The 25,449-nt window shown below is 36.3% G+C and overlaps 1 protein-coding gene across 6 annotated transcripts; it reads left to right on the top strand.

The window, feature by feature from the left end:
- The first annotated feature begins 1,348 nt into the window (after positions 1–1,348).
- CDC16 (cell division cycle 16) lies at positions 1,349–25,436 on the top strand. Of its 6 annotated transcripts, none has more exons than XM_067295441.1 (18): positions 1,349–1,538; positions 3,802–3,856; positions 4,787–4,884; positions 5,433–5,471; positions 6,295–6,435; positions 8,351–8,510; positions 8,950–9,044; positions 9,710–9,843; positions 11,369–11,448; positions 12,984–13,033; positions 13,726–13,799; positions 15,803–15,928; positions 17,177–17,329; positions 17,930–17,993; positions 19,306–19,367; positions 21,460–21,595; positions 22,509–22,599; positions 23,745–25,436. In XM_067295441.1, the coding sequence occupies exons 1-18, from the start codon at positions 1,491–1,493 to the stop codon at positions 24,008–24,010; spliced, it is 1,872 nt and encodes a 623-aa protein (XP_067151542.1). In that variant the 5' UTR covers positions 1,349–1,490; the 3' UTR covers positions 24,011–25,436. The 6 variants fall into 6 exon arrangements, with proteins under 6 accessions (XP_067151542.1, XP_067151535.1, XP_067151527.1 ...); XM_067295434.1 differs by having other exon boundaries at positions 8,351–8,543; XM_067295426.1 differs by lacking the exon at positions 5,433–5,471 and adding an exon at positions 5,282–5,371.
- Positions 25,437–25,449: the final 13 nt, after the last annotated feature.

The raw sequence follows: 25,449 nt of genomic DNA, 5'->3' as shown, positions 1-25,449 counted from the left end.
GAAAATCTGACCTAATTCATAAAAAGAGTAAATCACTGAAGTCAAACAGTTTTACATCAAAGTGGAACTAGTGCAAATAGATCACGAGAGGGCAGATGGCTCCCATTTTTCTCAGATGAATATTTTTTGTTTGTGACTATGTGCCTGCCATCTTTGCAGCCTCCTGTACACTGAAACTTTAAGACAATTGTTCCTCACCAAAAAATATAATTGACTGCTCTTCTTGAGCAAGCCATACACTTCACATTTTCAAAGATGTATTTGTCAGGATCTTAATTAGTTCAAACCTGTAAGACTGACAGTAAGGTATTTTAACAGTTCACTTATCTGTTCTTCAGCAGTAAAAGCCAACATCTTTCTGCAATATCCTAGTGGATAATGATTCTCTAATCTATGTAATACCAAAAATAGTTAAACCATGGAGGACTTCTAGAAAACCTCCTGATACGCAGTCTATGATCTCTGCAAGCATCCATAACATTTACATCACATACTGAATTGTACATTTAAAAACTTCTAGATATATTACATTTGGTCGACCTGCATATATTATGTAAAAATGAACTAATAACATCCAAAAGCAAACAAATAAACATGGTGTTATTCGATTCCATTGGCATTTTACGTCCTGGACATAAAATGAGCTTTGTTTTATGGTTCTGTGCCTTTTTGGTTGGCATGGTACAACACACCAATAAACAGTGCTCTGCTTCAGCACCCCATTTGAAAGATGCTCTTCCCTTACCTCTAAACCACACCTGCAATCATACAAACACTCTTGGTACATAAGCTTATGGCAAGCCCTTCAGAAATTGTTTTTCCAGCCACCCTGAGGTCCTGGTCACCAAAGGGGAGTCTCTTCCATGTGTGTGGCCTCAACTACGTTTCCATAGCTGATCGCTCGAGAGCTCCGCTCCGTGTCTCCAGAACCATTAAAACCTGCAGTCCCCAGGTTAGATGATTAAGCCCTAGCTGATTCAAGCTGGGGCCTTTTCGGGTCACTGCAGGTCTCCCTCTCCGGGGGAAGCAGCGTCAGCCCTGCTCCAGGCACAGCCGCCTGCCCTGAAGCCAGGCCTGCGCGAACGCCTGGGGGACGGGCCTCTGCACAGACCCAGGCCCCGGCCCCGGCCCCGGCCCCGGCCTCAGCCTCGCAACCGGGGAGAAAAGGCCTCGGAATGAATTCAAGGGAAAAACAGGCGTCGTGCCGCGCTGGGGCGCCCCCTGCCGGGGGCGGGCCGCGGCGCTCCCGGAACCAGGCGGGCGGGGTGCTGCTTCCAGCCGGGCGGGAGGGGGGAGGGACGGGACAGGAAGGGGAGGGGGGCGGCTTTGAGCGTGGCACCGGCCGGCGGGGCGCGTTAGCGGGAAGGCGGCGGAGAGGCGAGCGGTGGCAGCGCGGCGGCTTGGCGCCTGGGCCGCTACCCGGGGCCGGGCGCCGCGTCCCTCCCTCCGCCTTCCCGTAGCCTCCAGCCCCCCTCTCCCCGCGCAGGAGGATGAATCTGGAGCGGCTGAGGAAGCGGGTGCGGCAGTACATCGACCAGGTGAGGGGCGGCGGGGGGGGAGGGAGGGCGACCGTTGGTGCGCCGCTACCCGCTATCTTCCCCTCCCCGCCCCAGCCCGCCGCCTGCCTCGCTGCCCCGGGAGGGAAACGACTGCAGGGGACCGGGAGGGCTCCGCCGGAGCCCTGCAGGAAAGGGCCCGCTGTCCCGCTGCCCGTCCCTGCGGCAAAGCCGCTCTCGGCCCCGCTGCCGGGGGCGGCGGGGGGCAGGTGCCGGTCTCTGCAGTCCGGCAGCCCCTGTGGGGTTTAAGTTTTAAATAATGCCCTGTTTCCTCCCGGGAAGGAAGGAGCGTTGGGGGGAGAGAGAGGAGTGCGGTGGGCCGGAAATGCTGCCTGTGCAGTCTGTGTTTGAGGCAGTTGCGTGGGGTGGCATGTGGCCTTTTAGCGAGGGAACTGGGGCACTGCTGCAGGTTTTTCTCCCCCTTTGGAGCACGGGGTGTGTGGGGAAGGAGGGCACTGTCTACAGGATCCCTCCCGCACTTATGGGCTGTACCAGTTGGACTATGCTTACCTAAGGATTATCAATGCCCGTCATACTAACCTAATTCACTGCGAGCTATTAGAAGAAAGGCAGGCGTGTTTTCTTTTGTTAATGAATTCTGCAGTTACAGTGCTGTGGTGCAAACTTACTACCAAAAAGAAAAAGAGGAAAAATGTGTTAATCAACTAGATTAACTATAATATGAAACAGCACTGCTATGTTCTAGTTCAAAGACTTTGTACTGGCTTCACCACTGCAAGAAACCTGTCTCTTCTGTTAGCACAAATACTGGTATGCATGGCCAGCAAATCTGCCTAGGAGGTTGATTGGGGAGCTAAATTAATTTGGCTGATTTTATTGTTCTGTTTTGCTGAGCTTGTTTTGGTTAACCTGATTCACCAAGCTACTTTGCCTTATAGCTGTATAGACAATTGTGCAGTTCTGAGGAAGGGGATTCCTTCTTTGAGCAATATAGGCAGTTTATAGTATTGTAGAACTGCTGCCAAAAGTTGTATAATTGTCTGTAGGCCTGAATTACACCCTTCTTTCATGATGCTGAGAGAGTTATTTAAACCTTAGTTCTCATAGACAGCTGTTTATATATCTGGGTTTTTTGGAAAAAAAAATTTGGGGGGGGGGTATACAATTTGAAACCCAACTGTCATCTTGGCAGGGTTGCTGAGCATTCATAATCCCCCCCAAGAGGGGAGTGTGGAACAGGATACACAGGATAAAAAGGACCACTTAGTTCATGAAGCATAGTGCTTCGTGATGACTAGAAAACATACCATCAATGTCTGTTTCAGAAGAGTCTGCAAAACCTCTTCTCCAAAGTCATAATACAGTTTTCATTTAAGATTCATTTAACATAAACCCCAACTGTAACGTTATGGAAAAGAGCAAGAGTGATCAGGGCTTTTCTAGTGTTGCAAGTCCTTGCAACAATAAGCAGCTATCTGTTAAATAAAATGCTAAGCAGAACCTGGGAAGCATACTGTGTGTGGTAGCATAGAGAAGGACAAAAAGAAAAAGTAGTAGCCCCTGCTGATCTTCTCAGAGAATAATCCCAGCCAACTTTATGAGGTTTTCCCTGGCTCCCAAATCTGATAGTAAGCTTAGCTGCCCAAATTAGTGGGACATATCTGCAAACCCTGTTTCCATCCATTCTCCAGTTGCCCCCAGTCATCCCTGCTTCACCCTGTCCTCCTGAACAATGGACCTGACAGTCAGAGTGTGTATCAAGAGTAAGGAGAAATTCCTTCTTGGTCCCCATGAGGACTATGGATTATGTGAAATTAGAGCATCTTGACTGTGAAAATTTCTTAATCATAGATAGTGCTGTTAGACTTTCCTGAAGCAACTTATGTCCTTTTTTACGCAGTACTCTATTTCTTCTAAAATGCAATGTTTATGTTAACTGGAGGGGGAAATTCATGCTACTTTGCGGTGGTAGCAAACCAACGAATGACATTGTCATAATTATGTAGCACATACCTTTTGGTCAGTGATATCTACTTTTTATTGAAAATAAACAACCTCACCTCAAATTACTTGACCTTTTGCTGGTCTTGCAGGGGTTATGGGACTGGGCCTTTTAAACTATTTGGTTTTTTGAACTTATGAAGAACTCAAATGTGAATTGCCATTCATCAGAGAAGACATATATAATAAAACATTCAATGAGAATAGTGTGAACTATATTTCAAAATAAGCTGGGAAAACTAACCCCAAATTGATACTAATTCTTTATAGCGTTCTTTTACAGCAACAGTATCAAAGTGCCCTATTTTGGGCAGACAAAGTAGCTTCACTATCTCACGGTAAGTAATTGCTTTTTCCATTGTATTTTGTTAATGGAGCTGAAATGTCTTTCTGTTACTCTCATTATGTTTTTTAAAGCTTCTTGACTATTGTTGAAGTTTTGGGTGTTTTTGTGTAAATCCTTTTCTGTGATCTCTGGAATGCCACCCGTCCAATTAGCACAGGGCCAACCTTCCTTCCCTTTTGAACTTTGTATTAAAATTACTGGATGGCCCAGCCCATAAAGTGCATGCCTTGAGAGGCAAGGGATGAAAGAGTTGCAGGAGACAAGGGTAGCTCCTTACCAGATTTGCTGTTGCTCTGTGTGATGGATATAACCCAGGTTTGCAGAGTGACTTGATGTTGTTAGCCTGTTTCTGCCTACAGCCATGGTCCATTCCCATCTCTTAAAATGATTTCAATGGCTTGATCCCACAAAAACTGTGGTTACTAATAATGTAAGGCAGTACTAAGCTCTGCTCCTGCAACACTTATAACTTCAAGCTGCAAAAGTCTAATGCTTTCACTTTCACTATTAGGTTTTCATAGATTTTTTTTTTTTTCTAGAGACAGTTATGGGTTGTTGGGGTTTTTTTTCCTGCCCTGAGTATGTCCAAGGGCTGGATACCTACAACTGTTCTACACTGTTTTCATCTATGTTGCTCCTGTCTCCGTCTGTCTCATGACACACCTGCTAGTATGAGATTCTTTGTATTCACTGTCCATTGTGTTATCTGATATATTTATAGTTCAAATCTGACTCTTTTTCTTTTTAATCTCTGACAGATATATATATATATATTTTTTAAAACTTTGTAACTTAATAGGAGACTAGAGCAGGGAAGATCAGTACTTACTTTCCAGTGAAACAAAAGTAAATATTCTGCATAAAAGTGTTTAAAGATATAGTATAAATTAATGGTTTATAATTTGCTGTTAATTTTTTTAAGAGGAACCTCAAGATATCTATTGGTTGGCCCAGTGTCTTTACCTAACAGCTCAGTATCATAGGGCAGCACATGCCCTTCGATCGCGGAAATTGGATAAGGTAAGTCATTTTGGACAAAGACTTACTGCTGTTGATCCATTTCTTAAACTCTATTACTAACCACAGTGACTTCTTCAACATCAAAGAATCTTCTTAGGGAAGATTGATTATAAAACCTGCATAATGCAGTTTATTTAAACCAAATATAGCTACATGTTCACTCAGCCAGAATGAAACTACTGATCCCGGGCAGAGTCACAGAGAAGAGAAGGGGTCCAAGTATGGAACTACAGCAGGCCAACAGGTATGGGATGGTGGGGGCATCACTTAAGGTGTAGTTGTTTTAGTTGTCCTTCAACTCTGCTAATGAGAGGTGAAGGCAAGAGTGAAGAAAGTGTCCTTTGAATAAAGAGTTTAACGGTTAAGAGTGTTACAGGCTGAATTATACGATCCTTAGTTATTTTGTCAAGGAAAGCTGTTTTCACATGAAAGGGATGAAGAAAAAGCTACAACCGATAAAGGAAAGAACAGATGGGAGAATAGCAGTGTGAGTGAACAACATGCTGTCTCTTAATAACTAACATATATATATGAAACTTCTCTTTTAGTTGTATGAAGCATGTCGATACCTTGCAGCTAGATGTCATGTGAGTATGTGGTTTAGTCTCTACTGGAAACAAACCAAACTAAATAAAAGATACGCATCTGAGAAGACTAGGTAGCTGAGAGGCAGTGTAGATGTCTGAGGATCTATGTTCATTGGAATAACAGGTTTAAATTTTGTCATGGTTGACTTCATCCTTTAGCCTTCAGTATGGTTGCTGGAGTATTCACCATGGTACTATTCTGAAGAAGTTCAATTGTCATTTTGCCAGGAAACAAAATACTCCTGTAATATTTTGTGGGACAAGAATATGAATGATTTTTTTTTCTCTCATATCTACATATTTACATTTTTAATTGGTTGGTTGTGGTCCATCCAGAGGTCATGTGCTTTACATGTAAATATAGTTAGTAGCTTTATCCTTCAGTATAAGATGTCATATATAAATACAAAAATGCAGTGCTTCCACAGACAAATAGAATCAACTGATAGATTGAGTCAGGTAGTGTGTAAAATAGAAAAATGTGTTTATTCTATAATAATTTTAAGAATTTTATTAAAACCTGTATTAATTATTTTAGAAGCATATGTATTTCCATGTTTGCATAACGCCAAATAATAGATTTTTCTGTTGGTGTTAATTTAGTAAGTTTTAGTTATGTATTACAGATAACTAATGAAATAGCTGATTGTGATGGTAAATAGATATATACCCGAATAAGAACCTGCATGAATGAAAATACTGCTGTTAGGCACTAGTTGCTATAATCCTTGCCTTTGATTTATGACACTATATTTATTGGTGCTTTATGTACAGATGTTTCAACCCCCAACCTTGTTTTTTACATGCACGTGTTTGTGGCTAGTATGCTGCAAAAGAACATCAACAGGCCCTGGATATTCTTGACATGGAAGAACCAATCAATAAAAGACTTTTCGAAAAGTACTTGAAAGATGAAAGTGGATTGAAAGACTCTGCCACAGACTGGGAGATGTCACAATCCTCTGTAAGTGACAATTTCTAACCAGATGTTTTTATAACTGAGAAAAAATATTTGTGATGTCAGAAAGTGATTTTTGGAGTTATTTGAATTTGAAACTCTGTACATGTTTAAGCTTTCTTCTTTAGATAACGTAAATTTCAAAAATGCAGTCAGAAGTTAGATGTTAGCCTGCCTGAACAAAAATAACTTGGTTTGGAAATATGAAGAGCACTTTGCAACAACTTCCCATAAATTACTTACAGATGCTTTGCCTGAAGTTTTTGATCTAGCATTGTTTTTTAGAATGCTAGGTCTGCTGTAATTGAGTCTTGATAATGTAAACTCTCATCTCTTTCAATTGGGCTGCAGGTCCTGAGATCATAAAGTAACCTTTCCTCCCCATCAAACATTTTAATAAGAGATTTCCTTAATCGCTCAAGGGGTGTTTTCAGTGGGACATTGCTTGATCACACTTGAAAATTATGTAGGGCTAAGGTGAAATTTTTGAAGCTCAGTGGAAAAATTCTCTGTATGGGCATGTGGTTGTGAGTGATCATTGCCATGTTTAAGCTGAGCCATATGAACTGATTCTATGAAGAGTCTTTGCTTGCCAAGTTGTGAAATGAAGTTCACTAGCTGAAATTGCAGTGAAGGTGATTGACAAACAGAATTTTCCTGTAAAAGTGGGATAGCAAAATGGGCTAGATCATCAACGTGAACTTATTTTCTAATGCTGGTATTAATGGGCTTAAGGCAGAAGTTGATTAGACTGAGTTATTGCAGTGCACCTTAATAGCTGTCAATAATATATTTAAGGTGGCACTTCTAGCAAATAAAATAGTACTCAGCTTTTGTCTGTTCATTCTTGCTCCTTCACTGTCTTCTCCCTATTCCATGGTGTGCTGGTCCAAGTGTTTGTGTGGCTGGTCATTGAGCTAACTGGGAAACTGTTTTGACTGAAAAATAACCCAGCCAAAAAATTCAACTTCATCAGTTCTGATCTTCAGAAATGCTTGTGATAACGTAGTTTGCTAATGCAAGGAGGATGGGTTTGGTTTGCCAAAGCGGGGAACTGCTGAAGGTGGCACTGCTACAAGAAATTGTTAATCAAAATGCTGTCTTCGAGTGTAGCTTCAAAAGCCAATAAATTACTAAGACTCTTTGTGTGGATACTTCTTTCAGAGTAAGAGTGACTGGTAATAGCATTACTGCTTTACCAGCCTGTAGGATATATTAGTTGTTAATGCAGCTATGCTGTTTCTAGTATGTGCACTCTTGAGTGAGAGTTAGCCTGTTTAAAATATGTTGTTCTGCTTGAATTAGTTGAGTCCATTGGTTTGATCTTTTTCATCTCTGTTGTGGTATTTCTTGTCTTGCATGAAATGTGTTTTAATTAAAATCTAGAGGGTAAAACCACAATTCTATTATTTGTGGATTTTTATTGTGAAATGGTATTTATATTTAGTAGTAGTCTTACTATTTAACAGCTTGTTTGAAATGCTGACTGTTAGGATGGCGCTCATCTGATTTAATTTAAGATTTTTGAAAATTAGATTCCAATGCCGCGCTGTCTTTAACAGTCAACAGAGAAGTGCATTGCCCTCTGGAAGTGCCCATTTCCCTCTGCTTATGAAGGGAACCTAGTTTAAATAGCTTAGAACTCTGTATCAGAAAGTTGGATACATGAATTAGGAAAGATAAATTCTGTTCTTTCCTCTAATTATTTCTGGCATGTTTGGCAGTAAATAACCTGAGACAGTATTCACTTGATTTTTAAGTTATTAGGAAAAGATATTTTATTTCAAGACAGCACTAGAAAATCAGGTTTCATCATACATGAAATGCTTTTTACTTTTCAGGGAGCCCTTTTGATTTGTGCTCAAAACCAAATTACAAACATTGATTCAGTCTTTGACCTCCAGCCCTGCTTTTCCACCAGATCAAGAGCTCTATATGCCTTTTGCGAGGGAAGATCTATGATGCTTTGGATAATAGAACCCTAGCAACATACAGCTACAAAGAGGCCTTGAAGCTTGACGTTTACTGCTTTGAAGCATTTGATCTTTTAACATCGCACCATATGCTGACAGCGCAAGAAGGTCTGGCAAGCAGTGTTTGCTTCTCTAATACAAGTAACATTTAGCTGCTTTCTCCTTTTCTACCTTTTTCTGGGTAAAAATTAAAGCAATACCACAAGTAACAGACTTCAAAGTGTTATGAAAGAATAGGTTGCACCCAGGTATCAGTGAAGTACTAGGTGATGGGTGTATTAAAAGGGTAAATATAAAGTTATGAAATGAGTGAAAATTATATTCCACTCAAATCTACATTGAAACTTTCGATTTTAATCTTGCAATGCTAAGAATTAAAAGAATTCAATCATTAATTTCTGAAATTAGTAGTATTATCTGTTTTAGTGTATTTGTACTGTTATCTTCCTTGTAGTTTTGGGATGAGCATATCTAAGTTCTATAAATGTTTGATCTTACCATTTCTTCTCTAATATGACTATTTCAAATTATTTTTTTATTCACACAGAAAAAGAACTTCTTGAATCTCTACCTCTTAGTAAACAATGTACAGAAGAAGAACAAGAATTGCTGCACTTCTTATTTGAGAATAAGTTGAAAAAGGTAAAAACAAACTGACTAAAAAGCTGAAGAGCTGCATGGAAGTCTTGACTTTAGATGTAAATTTTCTGTGCTTCCCTTACTTTGAAAAAACAGAAGGACGTTACAGTTTTGGTTATTTTAAAATTTATGATGTAGTAGATGTCACTTTATAGGTGGTAGAAAAATAGCTTCATGTAAATTCATTTTCTGGAGTTTTATAGTTTTGGCTGGTGGCAACTTGAAATTGATTTTTTTTTTTTTCAGCTTTATTTCACGAGAAACTTATAGGTGGGAAAAGAGAACAGAGAACAGTATTATTAATGCAAATAAAATGTCAGTTTTCTGGCACTAATGGTCTATAACAAGATTATTCCAAAATTCTTTTTCTGAAGATAATGTGATGGCATTGAAAGCCAACTGTGTCACTCAAGCGTTCATTTCTAGAGCCTGCACTTCAATTATTAACAGTCAAGTATTTTTCACACTGTAAAATGAGTTTTTAAAGTATATTATAAAGAACCTTTTTACCAAATACAGGGTTTATGGGCTTCCCGTTTAAAACTAAGGATTTTAAGAAGCTTAATGCAGTTAGTCTTTTAGAACTGAAAATAAATACTAATATTTGTATCTTCTCATTTTAAGTAGGATTCACTTGTTTTGAGTGTAATTTTTTTTTTGTCTTTCAGTATAATAAACCCAGTGAAACAGTAATTCCTGAATCTGTAGATGGTCTCCAGGAAAATCTGGATGTAGTAGTATCCTTAGCTGAAAGGCATTATTATAACTGTGACTTCAAAATGTGCTACAAGCTTACTTCGGTGTAAGTATGCAAAGCAACTTTGAGGTTGGTTGGTTGGCTTTTTTTGTTCTTGTACCATGTAGAATAAGAATTATGTCTGGACTTATGAATTTCATTGCTCAGCGCATTGACGTGCATAATAACTTGACAACCAAAGCAAAACTCCATTTAATCAACACTGTGCTGCACATCTGTCCATCCTCTTCCTTCCTCTGCTACCTTCAGTTTCTCATGTTCTCTACCTACTTCTGATCTGGCCTGCAGAATGAACAGGTTTGGATCTGTTGGCTGTTTGGGAAGTATGATTGCCCTGACTTGCTAAGTATGATTCCCATGGCTGTGGAGCTGTTTTGTGCTGCCCTGATATACTTATATCTTTTTAGGAAAACTATATTTTTGTGTGTGTACTGCATAGTCTCAAAATACTATAGTGCAAAATAAACATTTCAGTTTTATTGTTTGTAATACAACTTTTTCTTAGCTCAAGGAAGCCATCACCATGTAGAATATTCTTTGGAGCCCAATACAGGCAAGAGTTTGGGAATGCTGTAGAGAATACTTGCTGCTGGTGAAAATGTAAATATCTGAGTAAAATCATGATCCCATTGGAGTAAATGACTCCACTGAAGTCAATAAAATTATATTATCACATCTTTTATCTGAAGTTTCTTAATTGCCACACCTTCTGCAGCAGAAAGTGGGAGAAGTGTATATATCTTCTGAGAAGCAGAATGCCGCAGATTCCAGAGCTTGGAAATGGGGGTCTTAGAAGTCCAGATAACTTCAAATTTTTAGATTTCCTTCAAGAGAGCATTTTGTATACTTTATTTTCTTTTGGCATTTCAAATACTTAGTTTACACTTTCAAATTGTTCAAAGCTTTAACTGTCTCAAAGTGTATCTCTTCTCAGAGAATGATGTTGTAACATTGTACTTCTGATTTAAGAGTTTGCAAACATATTTCAAAAAATCTTTTTTCCCCCCTCTGTTTATCAAATGCCAATCCTTATGGAATGGGCGATTGCCTGTAAGCCATGTCCTGTATGCAGCTTGTTGTCTGTGAGACTTTCTTCCATTTTTAGCAGCCACAGGAAATATAAAAGTTTAAAATTCAACTAAGTATGTTTCCTGTGGCATACTGCTTAGTGTTGTAGCTCTTGTTCCCTTAAGCTCAGGAAGTTGAGGACTAATACTTTAAAGTTGCTGTTAAGCCTATGGAGCTTATGAGTCATATGAATAGAAATGTTGCTTGCTGTCTGCTGGTTCATATTCTGTTTTTCTAATTGTATATTCAGCCTGCCAGAATTTTGTTATCCTTGTCTGTTAAGCTAAATTTAATATTTATGTTAATATTTAATTTAATATTTAATGTCAGTATTTTTCTGTTCTTAAAATTAGCTTTTATGCTGTGAATAGTTCTCTTTTAGTCACAAATGCTTGTCTTAAAGTGGTAATTAACCTGAACATTACATACTATAAAAGCAGCTTGTTCCTAATACATTGAAGGTTTTGAAATGTGTATTGCACATTATTCTTCTTATTTTTAGAGTGATGGAAAAAGATCCCTTCCATGCAAACTGTTTACCTGTGCATATAGGGACACTTGTGGAGCTAAATAAAGCAAATGGTAAGAAACATAACGTTTGATTAGAATCACAAGATAGTTTTTTTTAAATGATGTGTATATAGGGGGGTTGCTCAGTGTTTTTAATTCTTATTTCAGTTAAAAAATGGACAATCACTCCAAAAATTTGATCCAAAAATCTACAGATATTTTTTCTTCTACCTGTTGTTGCAAGAGGACAATGGGAAAGAAGGGAGTCTTTGAAAGGGAGCTTCAGAACTGGAAAAAAAAATAGTTGTGCAAATGATCTTTACTATTATGAATGTGAGAGCCGCTGTCTTTTAACCAGCGACTATGTAGTCGGAAAGGTAGTGACCTACATTGTTTCATTTCTGTTGTTTGAGCTCTGTTTTAAGGTGATCTTCCTAGAGAATCTAGATGTACTTCTTCCCCTTAACAACATAAGAAAATATATTCATTTATATTAGAAGGAAGTCTTCAGCAGTGTGTATGCTCAGGTGGACAGTCTTTTTCCATAATGGACAATTTTCTGGGCTCTCTCTCCTTTCATTTGCTATTGTGAGGATCTCCTCCTAGTTCAAATCTGTTTATAATCACGCAGTATCTTTGCTGAAATTACAAGAATAGCTGACTTTGATCTGGGATGGCTTTTTCTCATTTCAGACTGTATATATAAACATCCAAATCAAGTGAATAGCATAGATGTCTTTAAAACCAATTGGAAAATAGAATCAAGGAGCTAATAAGATTTGCAGTCTGTCAAAGGATGGTGTATTATCTGTAAAAAAAAAAAATAGGTCATTAAATGAACTGGTACTAGTACTTTCTTATAAATCTGCCTTGAGAATCATTTTGTAAATCATTATTTTATAAACAGATTTGTATATCTGATTTTCCTGAAACCAAGAACTGATGCAAAGGACTCCAGGACAAAATTCATCAATCTAAGAACACTGTACCCCAGGGAAATAGAAATCTTATGTACTGTAAAAGTGTTTCTTTTGAAAATGCATAGGCATTAGAATAATTAACCTGTATCTAATCACTTCCATTTCTTATTAGAATCTAGTATAGATTTTTCTTAAAAATAAAATAAAATAATTATTATTCTAAATAATTAGAATTATTAGAATAATGAGTTTTTATTTTGTTCAATTTTCAGCATATTGAAGCACCAGACTTTTCTTTTGAAATTAATCTAGCCAATATGTTATATTTTTTAGAGGTAGGAAGCTGAACTTTGGCCTTTTAAAACCTTTACAAGATGCATTCAAGTGTAATACTACAGACATTTATTTTAATGGCTGTTAATGACCTTCTAAGTTGTTGCATAATTATTAGTGGGGTGTGTAGCTGCTTGTTTGCATGCTCTCAATATTTAACTTTTTTAGTTAACTGAAAAATTGAATCTCTTTCCAGGCAGTTAGAAACATCATAGCTAAACAGAAAATGTCTTTGCTAGTTTGTGCGTTTGTACCCCTAGATGTTCTGCATATTTCACGTGGAAAGTTAAAGGGCTTGAAACATCTTAATGTGTTAGCATGTTTTAATTTTCTTTTGTTTCTTCTCCTATCCAGAGCTCTTCTATCTCTCTCATAAACTGGTGGACTTGTACCCAAATAATCCTGTAAGTTTTTCCAAGTCTTTATTAGCAGGTAGTTTTTTCTAGGTGACCTCAAATAGAAGTTGTAATTTAATAGTTTGAGCAACCAGAATTCAAAATCTGTTTCTGGATGGAGCTAATGAAAATAGTTTGCATCTTTTATTTTCCCTACATTGTAACTTTCTTATATTAAGGTTCTTTTAAAATAAAGTACCTGTAAAATTTATTCAACATAAGGAATTCATTGTCAATAAAAACTTAAAAGATACCAGTGATTGCCTCTCTGGGCAATCTGTTTCAATTTTGATCACCTTCATGGTGAAAATTGTTTTGTTCTTATTCAATCTGAATTTCCCATGTTGCAACTTGTGCCCATTGCTTCCCATCCTGTTACTGGGCACCTCTGAAGTGTCTAGCTCTGTCTTCTCTATTCCCCACCATTGGGTAGTTGAAGACGGCAATAAGATTTGTTCTTAGCCTTCTGTTCTTGAGATTGAACAAACCCAGTTAATGGCATGCATATTTCTAGTACATGCCAGCAGGTCTAGCTTATCTGTAAGATGCCAATAAAATTATTTTAAAAACTGAAAGTGATTTTAATGAAAATGTTCATAACTTCTCTATCACCTGTTCCTCTGTCACATATCACTTGTTTGTGTTTTACTAAAATTAGTGTAATATGGCTAATACTATTCTATTTTGAACTTAATATGTAGGTGTCATGGTTTGCAGTAGGATGCTACTATCTCATGGTTGGCCACAAAAATGAACATGCCAGAAGATACCTCAGGTAAAACTTTTGTCCGGTTTCAGTTAGTGAATCTGTTGCACTTGCTAAATAAATATTTAATGTTCACTGTTTTTCTTAGGCTCATATAGCATACAGAAGCCTAGGTCAACTAGTTGCTTCTAAAATATTCTTTTAATATACACCTTCCTCTGGTATGGCAATTAGACCTCAACGTTCTCAATGCCTTAAAAATATTTTACAGACTTAATCTGGAACCTCTTTATGCAGTCACCTTCCTGTTATGGGTGGATATAGTGACTGCATTCACTCATGGTGCCAAGCTAATTACAGTTAGGTAATCAAGCCTCAGACCTTAGCTTAAGGGCACATAGGTATTCTGCCAGGTTCAGGTTTCATATCTCTAAGGGAAGAGTTAGATAGAAAATCCTGCCATTTGACTGCTTAAAACTTTCTTTGCCCAGGCAGCCTTGGACTTCTAGGCTGTTTGTTCTGAAGTAGGGCATTTGTTTTGGTGCTGTAAGCCTAAACTGAGAAGCTTTAAACCAACTTGTAAGGCTCACATTTTTTCCTTTGGAACCCATTGTAGATTGACAATACATGAAAAGATGAATTAATAATTTAGACTATTTAAATTTCTGGCACAGTAAAATTCTTCAAGGAGTTGTCTTGAGAGACTTAGGTGGTTTGGGGGGTGAAATAAATATCTTTAATAAATCTGCAAGCTACCTGGAAGGGTCTATAAACATGTTGGAAAACTCGACTAGAATTTAGAGTGGTCTTGGCAAAGAGGAAAATGGGTCTGAAAAAAATAGAATGATTAAAAAGATGCCTGAATTACTTGGGGAAGATGATATAGTATACAACTGCAAGGCTAGGGGTAGCTGTGGGCTAGGCAGCAGTTTGTTAGAAAAGGATCTGGAGACACTGTGGATAAAAACGTAAGTCCCCTATATCACCCATCTTGTGTAAGAATAAGAAAGCTCTGTTATAATGTGTAACTATTGTCAAGTCAAAGTGAGTAGAGAACTCAAGAAAGATGTGAGACATTTGAATTGAATTCAAGAGAAGGCAGTAAACAAGCATTCTGGGAAACTTGACCTATGAGGGAAGTTTTTGAAGTAATTGAAACTGTCTAGGATGTAGGGCGGGAAGATGCAAATGTTCAAATGTGTAAAGTTCTGTGCCAGGAGACAGAGATCAAACTGCTTTCCATGATCTTGACAAGAAGTAATGAGTTTCACTGTGACAAGTTATAGATTAAATGTTAGGAAAAACTGAAGTGGTAGTAAAGATAGTTAAGCAATGGAGTAGGTTACTTATGGAAGATGCGGGATCTCCATGTAAGAAGCTTTTAAGAAGAGGTTGGACGCATCTGTCATAAAGCTTTTAGTTAGGAGTGCTTCTGTCTCAAGACTTGGAAAAGAATCTATATAACTTCATGATGTTCCTGTCAACTCCATTTTTCTGTGGAAACTCCAGGTTGCAGCCTTGATGTCTTTTCAGACTTCAGTGATGTTTTGTATACTTCTGTGATGCAAGGCAAATGTCTGAAATGCAACAAATAAATACTCTTGCCTTCACTAAAACTAGTACAGTCACATGGCAAAATTTCTACATGCAGTTCAACATGAGTTCATAATTTGGTATTTTTGTATCCTGCTTGTGATGCTTACATTTGCTTGAATTATATTTATTTTTAAATGTATGGCTAGAACTTTGTAATGTGTTAAAAGTCACTACTACTTTTTCTATACCTTGCTCAATTCACCTATTATATCATTGCTTATATTCAGTAATATCAAATAATTTCTGACCTCCATGAACAGCAACAGGAATAACACAGTAAATTCTTGAAAATGTCAAATATTAAGTGTTAAATAGTTTGGCGGTGAACTTTTAAAATGGACTTAGCTTACACTGATCATTACAAAAGATATGTTAATAGATGCTTAACTACATGGCATAGCATTGCTGTGTAAATAGATGAAATGGATGAAATTTATTTTCAGATATTTACTGTGTTGATCTGCTCTTGCTTTTAGCAAAGCTACTACACTTGAGAGAACTTATGGACCTGCATGGATAGCATACGGACATTCATTTGCAGTTGAGAGTGAGCATGACCAAGCAATGGCTGCATACTTCACAGCTGCACAGCTCATGAAAGGGTATGTCAAAAACCTCCAACTTTGAAAAGTTAAAATAATTCCTATAGTTTATAATATGACATATATCCCTTTAAAGAGTAGGAATACATTTGCAACAATTATCTGATAGAGAACAAGAGAGGAGAGAACAAAGTATAGCTTCATGATCTGTTGACTTTATTATTTTGATACTTGATTATTGTTACAATTTCAGAACGTTAGAATTTTTGAAGTGTTAACCAGTGTTAAGAAACACATAGTGTCACTGCTGGCTTATTTGAGTAAGGCGCGATTAAGTGGTACGCAGCACTTAAAACATTTTCTTTAAACTGTTAGTACTCATTTTAGTTGCTCGTAGGATTAGAGGCAAGATTTGCCTTTGTTTAATCTACCTTTTTCTTAAACTATGTTCCCACAGATTACTTGGGATGGGGAAGGAGATAAGCATTAGTAATGTTTCTATACGCAACTATTTAATAAACCTACATTGAGGATTAAAGTTATTAGATGTTGCTAACTAATGCCTGTGTATTTTTCTATACTTGGACTACATAATATTTTCTAGTAAACGGAAAAAGTCATTACAGATCATTTTGTAGAATGTACTTGATGGGCATCCTTGCAACATTGACTGTGCCCACTTTTATATTGCCTTTGATGCTGTCTTTCCCTAGAGGACCCCTTGCTTCATTCAGCATCAATGTATGGGGGAGGGACCAAAGGATTATGTCTGCTTGAGCAATTTATTGTTTTCTGATCAAGTTTCTATTTAGGTAATTTATTTTCTGTCTGAAAGTTCTCTGAAACTTGTGTTAGCCACTTCATGTCATAAACTGCTGTGTAGTAATATCTTGAACAGCTGCTTCATACTGTGGAGAGAGCTGTAAAACAAGTAGTGGACTAATCATGTCATATTGCATATAATAGTATCGTATTTGGGTGTAATTATTGATACAATCCTACTATGTCATCCGTATTCCATTTGTATATGGAATGTAGGAAAGAAACTGGAAAAAAACCTCAGAACTAGCTTAGACACTGAGAAAATATATACAAACCTATACATGTAGTTCCAGATTAAATTACTGTTTCATGTCAGAGTTCAAATTCTTGTCAATAACAAATATAAAATCTTTTAAATTGACCCTTAGGTTGGTACTCTATTTAAAATCAACTTCTTACTTGTGTGTACATAAACACATGCAAACACGCTTGGTATTTCTTTATTGTTTGTGACATGAATAATAAGTACATGCTCTTTTTTTGTAGGTGCCATTTGCCGATGCTCTATATTGGGCTGGAATATGGTTTGACCAACAACTCAAAGTTAGCTGAAAGGTTTTTCAGCCAAGCTTTAAGCATTGCACCTGAGGATCCTTTTGTCATGCATGAAGTTGGAGTGGTTGCATTTCAAAATGGAGAGTAAGCAAAATGAGATTAAATTAAATTTTTATCATGGATTTTTTTTCCCAAATGTAATGTACTGAAATATCTACTAAAATACTTATTTTGAGCTGTAGAATGCAAAGTTTCTTTTGGTTCTAGTTTAGATAGTGTTCACCCTGAACCCTTGCTTTTTAAATCATTCTTGGTTGTTAAAGATTAAATGAGAAAAGAATTAATGTTTGGGGAACATGCAGAGATAAATTATTATCTTGCGTGTGCCCATCATTGGGTAGTTGCATGCCTTGAAAAGGGGTCAGTCAGCACACCTGTTTTAAAACTTTGTACAGCAATGTATTTTGTCAAGTTAGGAAATTCCAAATTTATTCTTAAAGGACATAAATATAAGAACTGTTCAGTGAATGTTCTTGAGCTGCTTCTGTTTTCTTAACTTTGTCTTGTCAGCTCTTGGGATCACATGGCCAAGTGTGCAAAATATAGTAAATTTGAATTACTATTTTTACAGATAACTTCATTTATGACCAAATAATGTCAAAGAATTGTTCCCTGTAATACAGTTTTTCTCATATTGCTAATGAAAGCTTGCTAATTTACTTTTCCCCCCCCCCCAATATTTAGCTGGAAAACTGCAGAAAAATGGTTTCTTGATGCACTGGAAAAAATCAAAGCTATTGGAAATGAGGTATTTTTCCTATTAACGTCCATGATCATCAATTTGTAGAACTCTAGCAAATTCTGTAATGTTTTGTGAGAAGACACATTTACTTTAAGATACAAACAATATAATATAAATTTGACTTTAAAACTTTGCTGATCTACTTGCAATTGAGTGTGTTGGTGTTTTAGATGAGACTCATCACTGCTTTTTGCCTTTCCATGGCACTGAAGAGACATTTCTATATGAAATTAAAAAAAATAATAATTGTAAGTGTTGAGTGGGCAGTGTAATCCAGGTCTGATATTCAGTCTTGGGTCTTAGTAGACCAATGGCTTTTGGCCTGGCGGTGGAACTGGGCATGTGTGAGGATGGTTCCTGCCACCTTAAGTGTTAGCCCTTTTCTTGAATGACTTCCATTTTGTTTTGAACATAATCCTGCAGGTGTGGATTGCAGTCCATCTACCAGATAGAGCCACTGTGTGGGAATGGGCTCGGGGATAATTAATTGTGAATTTGAATGGATTTAGATATGGGGGGCTTTGAAGCGTGTTGTCAATTTGGTGACTCTTCTGGGTTTGCTCAGTAGCAAAAACTAACTTCCTGAAAATAATCACTGACAAGTTTGACAACAGATGTGCTTGTGGTTTGGGTTCTTCTGTGAATCAAAATTCAACCATTATGACCCTGATTCTCCAAACACTTGAACGTACAAAGTTTTTTTTGTGTGTTCACACAAACTGCAAATTCGTAATGCATCAAATTCAAATGATTTTTCTAATTTCAGTAAAAGTATTTAAGGATTTTGGTGGCTTACATATAATCTTCTGCATGCTTTGTAAATGAGCTAATATATTTAGAACAGATAAAGTTAGACTATGGAGGCGAGATGCAGCATAAAAAGACCCTCAGTAGTTGTGAATATTCCATAAAGATCTAATTTTGAGGGTCTTCAGTACTCCTAAGTTGAGAGGCTTTAAATGTGACTTTTAGTTAAGTAGAAAACAAGTTTTGTTTGTTTTGTATCCATGTTTAATATCATTGACCCTTTAAAGAAATTTAGTTGGTTTGGGGGGAATGGAAGAATTGGAAAACTTAATTAGTTATTGCAAAATTTTACCGAGTTAATGTTTTGAGCTTAAGTATGTATTTAGAAAGGAATTGAAAATGCTTGTGAAGTTTTTCTTGGTTATGAATGAATTGTCTTGCTCATTTGTATGGCTTTTGAAAAGTAATTGAACAAGTAATTCCTACAATCTAGGAGATTGTATTTGAATTATTTGAATTATTATTGTGCTATTTTGTAGGTAACAGTTTGAATTATTGTGCTATTTTGCAGGTAACAGTTGATAAATGGGAACCTTTACTGAACAACTTGGGACATGTCTGCAGAAAACTCAAGTAAGCAGAGAGCGATAGAGCTACATCTATCTAGAATACTGCACAAATGTGTTTTCTCTAGGCCTACTTGTTTACATTAAGGTATACTTATTTACATTAAGTACCTCATAAGAGCAATGTAGAAGCACCTGATAAGAACAAAATCCCCTAAATCAGCTTGTGAATATTAACAAATGAATCATTCCTTATATCCTGTTTTTTCACACGCAAGTTAAAGTACTTATTGCAAAAGCCTTTTCTTAACTATTGATTCTTATTTGATAGAAACTTTGTCATAAGCTGTTAGATCCTTAGAAGGATCTGACTCCTAACTGGCTACTGTCCAAATCCTGACATCCTTGCCCATGTCCAGTGATTTAAGCATAAAGGTAGTTTTGTGCTGGTTAGTTGCTTGGATTAATGCTTCTGTTTTTACTTGAGTAAAATTGTCAGTGACCTTAACAGAGCAATAAAACATTACTTTATTGTTTTTGCAGACAGAATTATTTCGCATCTCATTCATATTTCCATTTCAGGAAAAGAAAAAGATGCACTGCAAAATACATATGCAAGTTCTAACATTGAGAAATATTTTCTTGTTATTTACTTTAATCTGTTTTTAACCAGTATTGTCTTTAGTTTAATCAGTACCATATCTTTTTTTTTTTTAATGTTTTTTTTTTAATGGTTTTAATTGGCCAAATGATGTGTGCTGTAATTTCTGTTTCAAAGCTGCTAATGAGAAAGTGATTATGGTAGATATAAGATGTACTTCTGCTCTGGCTTTGGGAGTAATTGCTTTGTGCTAGATTGCCAATTAGCCTTCATTTTCAGTAGGAAATAGGATGTGTAATAGTTGCCCCTTCTGCCAAGGTCAAACGAAAGCCACTGCTTCTGGAATCTATTCATTAGAATAATTGCAGGGGTTTTTTTCAAATCCTTTTTTCAGTTATAATTCCTTTTGTCTTTTTTTAATTTCTTGCAATAAGTTAGTAACTGCTTGCCTCACATTTAGGACAGCTTGCACTATGTTATTTGTTCAAGTTGAAATGCATTAGGTTGGCTTTCCAAACAACATTGTAAACTATCTTTCATGCTAAAGACATACAACTGCCTAAATTCTTAACTTGATTTTATGTTTTGGACAACTTTAAATGTCTATAATATCTGAATTTACTCATATTAATAATATACATTATTGCTGTTATGAAAACTTATTGAATGGATGTCCACTCACTAACTTTTATGTGGGCTGACGTTTGAAAGAAGCATGTTAAAATACAATGGTAGCTAATTCAAAAGTAAAATACTATGACTGGAAATAAATGTCAAACCATGTGAAAGTTTTGTGCAGTAAGCAAACAGTAGCAGAAATTTTTTGCCTTAATTGTTACCTCATGCCTTCTAACAGCTTTATATTTTGTTATTTGATGCATAAATTTGTTAAAAATGTTAGCAGTAAAATTTCTTCTGAACGGACAAGTAATATTACCTTCATTTAACACTATCGTACCATGTTGTTAAAAATGTGACAATTTAATTTCTCAGAGTAATGCCAAATTCTTAGTTTGTAAAATAACAAATGCAATAAACAGTCTAATTAATGAATAATTCTCAATTCAAAGAATGGGTGCGAAATGCACATAACAAAAATACCAATGCATGCAGCACTTAAGCATTGTGAAATTTCTGCCCAGAGTGCTTTTCTCATTTTAAACAATGAGCGATTTAGTTCTTACATTTCTCCTTTCCTCCCCTGAGGAGACAAATGAAAGCTACAGAAAGCAAGCTACTGTTACAATGAGGATCATTAAACATCTAAAGCCATTTACCATATCAAATTGTTAAGATCCCCTCCAAATGGGGTCTAGCTGTAGACAGCCGTTGGGCTACATAAAGGGAACAATGATTTCTCAATTATGTTGAAGAAGAAAATTGTCAATATCCATGATTCTTTTGTGCATTTTTTTTTTGTCAAAAATAAGAAGCAATAATTTGGAAGTTCTTGGCTGGATTGTATGTCACTGTGCTAAGGAAAATATCAACATAGTAGAATAAAAGCACCTTTCACCCTAAAGCATACTAACAGATATTCTGTATTTAATCCTAACAGGAAATATGAAGAGGCACTCGAATACCATCGCCAGGCTCTAGTACTAATTCCTCAAAATGCTTCTACTTACTCTGCCATTGGCTACATACATAGTCTAATGGGCAATTTTGAAAGTGCAATTGACTATTTTCATACGGTATGTAACTTGCTTAAATTAAAACAGTGCTGGCCACAGATTCTATATTTACTGTTGCATGCTGTTTTGCTTTTAGAAAAAAGAACCAACAGTTTATCCAGTCCAAATTAGTGTTTACTTTATCATGCAAATTTTTTGAAAGTTTTCCAAGTTTTCTGTTGATTTAAAAATGGCCACTTTGTAAAACTTAGTAGTTGGGTTATTCTTTGTTATTAAATAATTGGATTTCATAATTGTTGCATAAGTTTCATATACATAAACTTCACATGGAGCTGAAATGATCTGAAATACTTCCCACCTATGTCTTGAAATAGAAATTCTACAGTAAGTGTAACTTTTTAAAATAGATTGACTTTTGTTGTGTCAGATTGATCTCCAGTATGTGATACTGGTATACTATAATTTTAGGACAGCTTTGGTGATTTCATGTTTTCATAATGTAACACTGAATTTTGAAGCATGCTGAACCTCCAGCGTTTGGGTTGATTGACTTGAGAATTTTTGTGCAGTTCTGCTTACCTCAAAGCTTGTGTTACATACACTTAGTTGTAACTATGTTTGCATGTCTCAATCTATTTTATTGTAAACTGTAGCTTAGCTATACAAAATTGATTTCCTTACAGTTTTTATAATCATTATTTTAGTAGTGTATTTTATTTCATGCCTTGTGAATGAGTCTCTGCCTGGATACATGTCCTTTTTTGTTTTTGTTCTTGTGCTTTGTTTTCTTTCTTCAGCCAGTTCAAATGACAATATTATATTGGCTGCACAAGAATTCACTTTTACAGTGAAGGCTATGCTCTGATAGTGTTTTCAAGTAAAAAAAAAAAAAAAAAAAACTCAGAACCATACTGGATTTATTCATATATAAATGTTTTATCTGCTGCTGACTATTTTACTACTTTTTTGACAGGCCCTTGGTCTTAGGAGAGATGACACATTTTCAGTCACAATGCTTGGACATTGCATAGAAATGTATATTGGCGATTCTGAAGCTTACATTGGTAAGTCTGTCACTTCTGCTGCCTCATAAAGTCATCAAATCCTTTGAGAGGAGTCTTATTCTGGCATCAGGAAAAAATATTGGCTGCCATTACCTAGTCTACTTACAAAGCAGAGTGGGGTTTCTATTGTTTGTTTTTGAGACAAGATAAATGAGTTGGAATTGATCAGTGTGGGGAAAAAAGTGACTGCTGATTTTGGAAGCCTCTTGGCAGTGAATAATTTACCAGTGTAAAGAAAGGAAATATTCTGTCTTTGGAAGGAGGTGATCATTTCTTTTATATAAAAGATTGTGGCAGCTTAGAAAGCAAAGGGGATGGGGGAAAAACTGAAGTTGAAGTACAAAGTAAAAAAAAAAAATCGGAGGACTTGATTTCGGCTAGTGTATCTGTAGAGAGGTATAGGCAAGGTATTTTCATAATAACAAAACTGCTCTATGGAAATAGTTGGGATAAATCCTTCTGCCTTCAAAAATAGAGCTTTACAAATGGTAAAATCAGTGCTCCATTACCATAATACATTATTTTACCACAGTTTGAAATATTTATATTCTATGAAATAGGTTTTTCACAGAAAACTTCATTGCAACATATTTCCGCTTCATTGGACTTACTAACTTACCTGTAATGAGTGTTACACAGTTGGTGCCCTTTCAAGCATGTTAATGAGGCTGAAGCCATTAAGTCCTCTATGTACTCTCTTGCTTTTCCAGCAGACTTTTCTGCACAATTGAAGCAGGTGTTTCTTCTCAATATTGTCTTGCTCCTTATGTAGTCAGCTAACACATCTGGAAGAACCATGCAACTGTGTGATACACGCTGATGCACATTATACTATATATAACTTAAAACAACAACAAAAGCCTGTTTAGGAATTGGAAAGAGAATTGGAAATTACTAATTTCTTAACCAAGGTCTTTCAATAACAGACTTTGAATCTGAATTGTACTTAGTAATTTTATTTTTTAAGAAACATAGGCTGCTGGATTGTGCTGGACCAACTCTATTAAACTTAGGTCATTAAGCAGTGACAGCTTCATGTTGGTCTGAAAACACAGAACCATAAAATTTACTGGATGATAGTGGTTTGAGATGCACATTCTGGAGTGTTCACTTGGAATAAACTAATGGTTTGTCTGTTTCCTTAGGAACAGAAATCAAAGACAAATTAAGATGTTACGATTTTGATGTACACACAATGAAGACATTAAAGAACATTATTTCACCTCCCTGGGATTTCAGAGAATTTGATATAGAAAGGCAAACTCTAGATGAAAGTGGCATAGTAACATTAGAAACATCACATCAAAGGAAAAGTACAGATACTAGTCGTCAACTGGAAGAAACCTTTGAGATTGAAATGAATGAAAGTGATATGATGCTAGAAACATCAATGTCAGACCATAGTACATGACTGTAAATGCTGGTAGAGGGCTAATTTTGTCTAGGTATGTTATCTTTGTTTTAGCATTTTTGTTACAGTGTTATACTTTCTGGAATTTGCTATTTTTATATGAATTCAAACTACTTCTCTGTACTTAACATCGGAGAAATAATGCTTGCCTTAAGGATGATAAAAATATACATAAGACTATTTCCAATCTTATTATTTCTACAAAATTAACCATACAAAATGGAATAAAAAATAAATTCACATAATGTTTTTTAAATTGTTTACTTATCCCTGTGACTGCCATCAGTAAGACTGTGGAGGTTTAAAAGTAATACTTAAAATGGAATTGTTTACAATGTTGTTAAATTGAGTAGCTGGGGCCTAATATATTGTGGCTTCTGAGTTTTCATCCTGTCTGTGAGGAATGCTTTGTAGTAAATAGGCCAAAAACTTCTTGAAGTTCAATGCTTATTACTCCTTAAAGGAATATATATTTATAAAGTAATTCCGATGATTTTCATCAGTTGACTCTAATTGGGCATATGTTAAATTCATGACAAAGCATGTTAGTTTGTTATACTTTGTCCTAATTATTAACTCCAGTTCTTCACCATTATTCTGTGTTGTATTACTGAAAGATAACTTAAGAACTGTTTTTGGTAAGTTGACTAGACAACAAATGTGAATGGCCTAAGTATTAAGATAAATCAATGTTTCCTGGAATTAGTGACATCTGAGCTACTTTTTCAGAAGTTAGTGTAATAATAAACTTGCAAGCCAGTCTACTGCTTCCGTAGGGGCTGCAGTCATTCTCTTTGCACATAGTTGTTTTGTCAAGGCAAAGGATTAACTGAATAATATCCATATACAGTTTTTACGAGTCTCTAAACTGTGTTATTTTAAAGTGTTATTTGTTCTCTGAAAATTATGAAGCAAAGCTTGTGTCTCTTAAGCAGAAGCAGTGATTTGTTCATCCACTAAACAGAACAAGGCTGTTCTGTTCTCCTGCTTAGCATGAATGTTGACCATATTTTGCATAAACTTCTCCCTTCCCTTCTTGGCTGTTCCACATGTCTTACTGTGAGGGGCTAAAATTAAAAACTTAATGCTACAAGCTGTCATAATGTTTCCTTCTGTGGCTTCCAGCTAAGTTCTGACATTTAATGTTTAGAATAGATTTCCTGAAGTTCTCAGCTTTTGAGAACCAGCAATTTTTCTGTGCACAGAGATTTTCATCAAAAATGAAAGTGGCTAATTACTTGATTTTGATGACTAAAACATGAGTAGGTCTAAAATATAACTTCTACACTGTATGCCTGTACACTTGTGTTAACAAGATTTAAAGATGTATTTTTGATACTTTTAAAACAAGATTTACATATTCTGTTATCTTGTAGTAATTTTCATCCACTTTATGGGAGCAAGGTATAAAAGAAACTGACACATACTAGTGGTGCAAT

This window comes from Apteryx mantelli, chromosome 1 (genome assembly GCF_036417845.1).
Source record: "Apteryx mantelli isolate bAptMan1 chromosome 1, bAptMan1.hap1, whole genome shotgun sequence".
In the NCBI taxonomy this organism is placed as follows: Eukaryota; Metazoa; Chordata; class Aves; order Apterygiformes; family Apterygidae; genus Apteryx; species Apteryx mantelli.
This window is presented reverse-complemented; position numbering and strand designations above follow the sequence as displayed.